We start from the raw sequence: 8832 nt of genomic DNA on the forward strand, positions 1-8832 counted from the left end.
TCGCACATGCACTCAATTCGCGCGGGTTCAATTCACGTAAATCATTAAATTTTTAATGAGATTCACATAATCTGACGGTCCACGTGCGCCGAGCTCCCGCGAAAATCGATCGCCCCCGTCCGACGTCGAGACGGCCGCCGCGGGGTGGGGGGGTGCACCCCAAGCAAACCTACGCTGCGCAAGCACCGGATCCTAATCACCCTCCTCACCCCAAGGCGCGCGCGAGCCCTGGAAATGTCACGGGCGCAGGACGAGCCACGTGGGCTCGCGACCTGTCCAGCTCGAGCTAGCGCCACGTGTCCCCCCGAACCAAAACTCTCGAGCCTCGAGCTTGCTTCGCCTTCGCTCGATTCCCTATTGAACGTCGTCCCGCTGCTCTTGCCGAAAGCCGAGAACTCCGAGACTCCGCGAGCGTCGAATTCATCATCAAGCGATTTCGAGAGAGCCCCTCGTCCTTGAATCCCGAAATGAAGGCGGTGGTTTCGCGGCTGGCCTGCTCGAAGTCGTCGTTGGCTTCATTCCCGTACTACTTCTCGCCCCTTCTTCCCTTGTTTGATGATCTTGTTATCAGGATTGCGGGTGCTGGGTTATGGCTTTTGCGCTTAGTTCCTGTCTGGGTTTCGATCGCGTGGCTCGTGCCTGTGATTTTCGTCGTCTTTCTTGAGTAATTGAGGAAAATGCGGTTCTGGGTCGAATAGTATGTCTTTCTAGACTCGCGGTTTGATGTTCATGAGTGTTGTGTTTTCACGCATTTCGTAGCTGGTCAGATTGGGCCGAGTGGCTTTGGAGGGCCCGTGTCTGTTTATGTGTGTATTGTAATGGACCAACGATGAGTGTGGACTGATCATGAATGTTCGAGTGGATATGGGAAATGTGATTCTTGAAGGTCTCGAGGGTGGTTCTTTCGATTTTACTTTTATCTTCTTGAGTGTGGCTGTCAATGCTTCGTGATTATGATCTATCATGGTGTTGACGAGTGATTATGTGATGGGCAGTGGACTATGTTTCTGTCAGCCCACTTGCTTTTCCACTCATTTGAAACCAATGCTTGCTTAATGTGATTGAAGCTTTAATGGCATGTTAGATTAATACCCCGTGGAGATCTTTGAAGCTAAACGTGCTTAGTGGAGATGGCAAGCTGATTTGATGTAGTTGCTATACTGGAATCGCTGTTAGGGGGTCGAGAGAGATGCTCATTTGATAATCTCAGTTTGTTTTGGAAATGAATCTTGAGTAACTTTGTCTCACCAAACCTATTGTTGTAATTGCCATTAACCTTGGATGTTTTGAGAGACCATCATTTACGTTGGCTGATGTTAGCAGCGGTTGCTTCAAGATGACAACCTCATGCATATTTCTGATGATAGCTACTTATTTTCCTCTTTTATCCAATAAGAATAACTATGAATGTTCTGCTTTGACATATGCAATGCTTTACTTTCTTTGCTGTTTGGTGGGGTTCGTTCCCTGTATCTAAGTATAGTAATTTCTCAGTGTTCCTTCATCTTTTGATTTTTGAAGTTTTTAAACATGTGTTTTCATTGCTTGAGTGGAAAAAATTATATCTTTCAACATATGGCATGCTAATAACATGGTGGGATTAAGAAGAGTTGAACTCCAAGGATTATCTGAATATGACATGAATTAAGAGGGTCTCGGAATCTTTGATTGAGCAAATTGACATTGTGACAAAAATTAGAAGCAGAAGTGCAGCACATTAATGGAATTGCCAGTCATGTACTTTTGCAATTTTAGATGCGTGGAAGTTTTGGTAGAAAATGGTCTGAATAATGTCTTTCTGTCCTGATGTATTTTGTTAGTTGCAAGTAATATTCATATCTTGGTCTTGGTGTCTGTCATCAAACAGTAAAATATCTTCGTCTACGAGTTGGAGACATCTTTCAACAGAATCTAACAAGGTTGATGAACCCTTTAAAGTTGAGGAAGCAGAGACAGTGAATATGCCTCCACCACCTACGGAAAAGGTACTTTGCTAGACATTGGATACTTCTAATTGTAGTTGGAGTTGAACTAGGAGAACCAACCTCATGTCATTGACTTAGTATTAGCTGTATTTACTGTTGCTCATACTATCGTTTTTCATTTTCATATACTAAGGCATGTTGCTTTCTGTCACTTGATTTAGCTACTTGTATTGGGCGGGAATGGATTTGTTGGTTCACATGTATGCAAAGAGGCTCTAAATCGTGGATTGGTTGTTGCTAGTCTCAGCAGGTATGATCTGAATGACAAGAATGTATCCTAATAATTTATACTTGACAAGTTTCTCCATAAGACTACTAGAGTATATGTATTAATATTCAGACATGCGAGGCTATGATGAGCATATTTAGTGAAATCATAAGAATAGGTATGCATGTTCAGTGAGACCAGTAGGGTAAATGCCTATTCTTGATAGAGGCACTGCTCTTATTCAAGTTGATTAGCCTTTAGGAGAAAAGATGTGATGAAACCCATTGGAATGAATAACGCTTATTGTTTTTAGAAAAGAAGATGGTGAAATTTGATTCTGCATGCTGCTTGATGATTATCAACGGCATATGGTGTGGACTTATTATTTTCATGGACATAAAGTGAATCTTCACTCAGAACGCCCGGGAGCTGTATAAATATTCAGATGGTTAAATTGTTGACTTGTTTCTCTTAGGCTTATGTATTTTTACTTCTTTCATTCAGGTCTGGGAGGTCGTCTTTACATGATGCATGGGCTAATGATGTCACCTGGCATCAAGGTTTGGTAATCACTTCAAGCAGTCTCATTTTGCGAGATTTTAGATTTGTTACACTCTGCTGATTCAACTCCCTATCTTTTAGGCAATCTTCTTGCACCTGAAACCTTGAAGGATGCTCTGACTGGAGTCACCTCTGTTGTAAGTTTCTTAAGCTCTCCATGCTTATTGTAATTAGCATCTCTTTTTAGATATCGCATTGTCTAGTATAATAAATATGTCATGCATTGTAAGAGGTTTACTTTTTTTTTTTTTTTTTTTGTGGTGACTTATCTGTTCAGTATTGGTAGTGGATCTCTTGAACCTACTAGTATGATACTCAGAATTGAGCCACATAAAAAGATTGACTTCATAAATAATCAGTAAAATGCTAGATCCATCACTGTGGAAACAGCTGCTTTTAGCTCTTTGAAATTCTTTCTTTTTGTTACCCTTTCCCTGGATGTTTATTAAATCAATGTTGCTAATCCAATAAAAGTGCTCCTCCATGTTAAAGAATTGCTAGCCTGACTCTGTGTCTGTGGCTCCACGTGCGGGCATCCACACCTACACTGATACGTCCATGCTCACACCATACTTGCACTTTGAGGATGCATTCACATGTCTGCCTTGCTGGTGTAGTTATGCATTACTCAGGAGATGTGTAATGGGCGTGGTCTTTGGAGGTAGGGTTGGTGCTGGGTGATCACTTAGATGTTTGAATAACTTGATTTGTCTAACTCCAGTATGTAGAGGATAGCTTGAGGAGATCATTGAGTTTTTTTATACATGATCCCACAGAGAAATTTTATATTTTTACTGTCCAATTTGAACAAGCCTTGTTGGTTTCACAATGTTGTAGTCCAATCTTCTCACAAGCCTTGTTTGTTTTGTATTATCTGTGGTAGTCCAATCTTCTATAGTGGTTGGGATAAACTTGGCTTGTGAATTTCATTTTCTTCATATGAGGGTTTGTTGAGATCATATCTCTGCTTATTCTATTCATATGTGATGGAAGATGCTTCTGACTGAAGTTATTTGTTGTTAGCTTTGCATTTACTAGAGGTGGTATAGTTCTATTTTACCACTGAATGGAAAATGAAGTGCATGCATGGCTGAGTGGAGACATGCTTGTGATTGGTAATTATGAATCTGATATGTAAATTTTATTTTGCATATAGCTTTTGTAATTTGAATTTCACTGATCTTTTTTTTTTTCCACTGATCTTTAATGTTTTAATAAAGCAAGAAATAGGATGTCCATATGATCTGGGTGACAAGTTGATCTTTTATGCTAATTTGTTGTCTAGATATCTTGTGTCGGTGGTTTTGGATCCAATTCTCAAATGTACAAGATCAATGGGACTGCAAATATCAATGCAATTAGAGCTGCTTCAGAGCAAGGTGTGTAGTTTTACCTACTTTCCCCTTGGCATTTCTGGTCACCACTTGCCTACGAGATTGTGCATTTTGTCAGTATTTTATAAATATAGTACTAGGTTCTCTGAAACTATTATCTTGCTTTTCCCTAATATTTTGAACTGGCTGAATTATGTATATATCTAAATATAATTTTTTTTCACATTTTTTTTTGGTGTAAGAGGATTCATTTTACCAAAAGTTGATCATGTTAAAGGTTCGTACTTATCTATTGAGATTAAATTCCTTGATGCATTCAATTTCCTTTGATATCGACAGATTCTTGATACAATTCATTTTAAACAAGTGTGCCTCGACTTTTTCCTCTGTGAGCAGTACTTGCTGTTTTTTCTTAAGTTCTCAATTAGTTCGAATTTCTTATTACGTCTGGCCTTTCCAATAATGGTACCACTTTCTCCTATTTTATTATAGCCCCTTTTTACTTTTTCATTTATAAACTGATTATAATTGTCCATCTGTCATTATAGCAAGGGATCATTCATGTATCTGCCTAAATAGGTGTCGTTACAGTTTATGAGGTATCAATTATTATGTTTTAGTTGATTCCTCATAACTGTAGTTGAACTTGATTTTGATACCAAGTCATAGTTTTAATTGAAAAACTATTAGATAAAGTCGAGATTTAATATTTAAACACTACGCATCTCTTTGGTCTTTGATCACTACCGTGCTTATAGTGGGTCCTGGGACTTTTCTCACTCTTTGATACCTCTTATCTCCAGAATATTCTTGTTAGGTCCTTAAAAGTAGCACTACCAATTGTGTTCACAGAAAGCTGAAAATCATGAGTATTCATTTTTCCCCTCTAGACTCTTATAAAATCTGTTTGAAGGACTCACAATATGGGAAAAATAGGACTACTCTTTCTTTCCATGTAGGCATTTGTACAGCGTCATTATGAACAGTTTATTTTGAACAAGCTACGCATTCAACGTCTGCTGCTTTTATCCTACAAGTATTCTAATTTCATGGTTAGCTCAGCTTTGAGGTTTCTGTCCAGCAACTTTTAGTGGTGTTGGCTTTTCTTTGTCTTGTTTTCAATGCTAAATCTCATGAATGCTGGGTTTCCCCTTGCACTTCTTTTGCCTTGGCTAGTGTTTTCAGTGTAGCCTGGAAAATTTACATGTCAATAAAACCGTTTGCTAAAGGCAGTTTCTTGCATGGTGCCAGCTAACCAACCATTTTATGGCCCTGGAGAAGTTTAATCTGTTACTACAAATTGCAATTTCCTAGGTGTGCTGTGTGGACTGTTGGCTAGCACAGTTATTGCTGAAAAATTGATTTTAAACCATTTGCTGTGAACTATTGTTGTTCAAACCATTTCATTTTCTGTGGACTGTTTGCATTGACAGGTTCTTTCATGATATTCCTTCAGGGAATTGTATCTGTATACAAATGGTATGGCTAGATATAGTTGTGACCTGTATCTCTTGCAGGTGTAAAAAGATTCGTATACATCTCTGCAGCTGACTTTGGTGTCGTGAATTATTTAATCCAAGGATATTATGAGGGAAAGGTATTGTCTATAAAATTTACATCTTGTCAAGTGTACAGAATTTGGTAGTTAAAGCTTCAATTATTGGGAGGCCTTATTTATTATCCATAAATTGCTCTAATGCTTTTTGATGAAGCTTTTTTCAAGTGCAAGTTAAGTCAGATATGAGTAAATGCTTTCTGAGTGCAATGCCAAATCTATAAGCTGGATTCAACTGCTTAATATATAGATAACATATGCTTGACATCAGCTTGAAGAATAATGAGCACTATGTTAGATTTCGATCTTACTGATTTCTCTTTCATTTATTTTGGCTGCAGAGAGCTGCTGAAACAGAGCTGCTGACAAAGTTCCCCTATGGAGGTGATATAACTGTTTTTCCTTTACTTGTAAATAGGCTATTTCAGGAATCTGCACACTAAAAGGGCTAGTAATTTACTAAAGTGCCTTGCAACCTGTACCCAGATGGATTTGTATAGAATAGAAGTCAATAACTCTGAGCGAATATCTTATTGTTGGATTAAGATTGATGTGCTTATGCAGGCCCTATGGTTTTTAAGTGCATGAACGGTAGAAGTCTTGTAAGACTGATTGTTTTTCCTTTCCATAGTTCAAGAATAAGGCCAGCAACAATGCCTAATTGCTGTCAATTATCCTACAGAAATTGACAGTCAGATGTTGCATGATAATCAGACAGGAGCATTGCTATGCCATCTGCATTGCACAATGGCTTTTATTTACTGGAAAAATACTAAACTGTTCATATACTCAGGAGTGATTTTGAGGCCTGGGTTTATATATGGGACTCGCCGAGTTGGGAGCATGAAGATACCGCTGGGAGTGATTGGATCTCCTATGGAGATGGTAAGTTGACCTGTTCCTCGGTATTGACTGTTCTTCTGCCGCTACTCAATCTTTGAAAACCTCCCTTATGATTCATCTAATCACGAGTTTCAACTAGGCTTTTCTTAAATGCTTGTTTTCTTAATTTAGAAATTCATCTAATCATGAATTTCTAAATTGGTTGACTGCATTCACCATAGATAGAATAACTTGCTTCTGCTTGAGGTTCTATTGCCAGAATAGCCTGAACTATTCAGTTGCTTACAGTTGATGTCTGCTTCACTGAGCAACTGGCTTTCCCTGCTTGGAATAGAAGCAGTTCTCTCTTTACTTTACTCTTCTTAGCGAATTTGGTCTTACTTTTTTGGCTCTTTTCTCTGGTTGTTTTCTTTTGTCTTTTTCCTGTTTGTGTGAAAAAAATGAAGCATATTCCAAATATGGAAATAATGCAAACCATTTATGAGGATTGGGTTCATATTGACTGTTGGAAAGAAGTCCAAAGGGATCTCACAACTTCATATGCGAGTGGTTGGATGATATATTAATGCCATATCATTGTGTCAAAGCCCTAACCTTTCAGTTCCTCTTCGGGGGTAGTAGATTCTCACTGATTCTAGAGATTAGGTGAAGAATTCTTAGCAAGAGAACCTTTCTGAGAGGTTACAATTTTTGTTTTGGGAAATTAAGGAAAATTTTGATTTCTGTCTCTGAAACTCTGCCTTATAGCAGTAAGCATCATCATAAACATGCAGGGACTTCAGCTTTTCATGCTCTAAGCATGCTTAATTCTTCATATGAGCAATCTATAGTAGCAACTGGCCACTTTGTCACCAACAGGGACTCTTGTGATGAAACAAATATTAGGTATTCCCACCGATAACAGACGAGTCAAAACCTTTTGAAAGTGGACCAAAAGCAATTTCATCTGTTTTGTATTTGAATGTGGCATGTTTTTGACACTTACCCTTGTGAGGTCTACACAAAATGATCTAATGCCTTAACGATGTTGGCCAAAGTCTTGCTTTCTATGATCATGGGCTGTATTTTACTGCCCTCATCGCTGAGAATATTTGCTAGTACCTTGCTTAAGTTGACCCTGAACTTGGAAGTTGCCATGCCTACTATATTTATGCCGACTTTATCTTTTCCGAAGAGTGATTTCTTTGCATGGCTCAATGTTTGCAGATCTTTCAACACACGAAGCCGCTCAACCAACTGCCGCTTGTCGGCCCCCTCTTCACACCTCCTGTGAATGTCACTGCCGTGGCGAAGGTGGCTGTTAGAGCAGCCACGGATCCCGTCTTCCCTCCAGGCATCATAGACGTCCACGGAATACTCCGATATAGCCAACAAAAGTTGAAGTAAAACTGGTCCCACACCTTTCCTCTTTATTGGTTCAATCTTATAGAGCTGTTAATAACATGACCATTCGGATGTCGTTTCAAATCAAAGGGTTTTCTTATTTTTTTGGCCATTTTGGAGTCTTCAGATGCCTGTAGGACCAAGAGATGAATTGTTAGTCCAAACCTTGAAGGCAATAAATGCGCTTGGAAGCGCTATATCCTTATGTATATTGTGGTTTCCCTTCTTTGAGTCACGGATATTTATCCCTGAACTTCAGTGAAATTATCCCTTCAAGGATAAGTACATTGGGCAAGGATAAAATAACATTGCATTGTTTTCACCCTCAATGTGAAATATGTTTTCCAGACTCAGTTTACTTCTGGCGCAGGATCCAATAAAATATTAAACTGAAAAGTTGGGAAAATTGCAAGAATTAAGAGGCCATGCAAGAACACTTTTATTGATCATCAGTTAGAGGTGTAGGGTTTCCGATCAGCCATGGTTTCTTTTCATACCTTTTCAATTGATCATCATACATTCCAGTGGGTCGGTTTCTTCCTTCTCTCATTTTACAAGCTTGAACTTTTATTTTGGGTTTATATCACGAAAAACTTCAAGTTGTTATTCCTGTGATAAATTTATGAAGTATTTTGGGTTTATATCACGAAAAACTTCAAGTTGTTATTCCTGTGATAAATTTATGAAGTATTCATATGATAAATTTATTTCAAATTAATTTTTTGATTATAAAAAATCCCAGATTGATATTTTCAATAGACTTACTCTCGGTTAGCTTCCTCTAAATTTTATTATAAAATTGTCGAGTTGGATGACATGTGACAGTTGATGAGTGAACTAGTTTTGCATATGTTTCACACGGGTGTACTAGTTTATAGTTTTTTGTGGCATTAATTCAGTTTAATGGAAACATTAAGCTAATGGGTGATAAATTTGTTATAAATACATCGAAGTTTTTCGTGA

The 8832-nt window shown here is 38.4% G+C and overlaps 1 protein-coding gene across 1 annotated transcript; it reads left to right on the forward strand.

Moving 5' to 3' along the window:
• Positions 1-272: 272 nt before the first annotated feature.
• On the forward strand, positions 273-8198 carry LOC104437095 (uncharacterized protein At1g32220, chloroplastic). The gene is made up of 10 exons (XM_010049983.3): positions 273-523; positions 1868-1985; positions 2147-2235; positions 2698-2753; positions 2836-2891; positions 4040-4133; positions 5606-5685; positions 5985-6027; positions 6437-6528; positions 7693-8198. The coding sequence occupies exons 1-10, from the start codon at positions 468-470 to the stop codon at positions 7870-7872; spliced, it is 864 nt and encodes a 287-aa protein (XP_010048285.2). The 5' UTR covers positions 273-467; the 3' UTR covers positions 7873-8198.
• The last annotated feature ends 634 nt before the right edge of the window (positions 8199-8832 follow it).

Source organism: Eucalyptus grandis, chromosome 3, assembly GCF_016545825.1.
Source record: "Eucalyptus grandis isolate ANBG69807.140 chromosome 3, ASM1654582v1, whole genome shotgun sequence".
Lineage (NCBI taxonomy): Eukaryota > Viridiplantae > Streptophyta > Magnoliopsida > Myrtales > Myrtaceae > Eucalyptus > Eucalyptus grandis.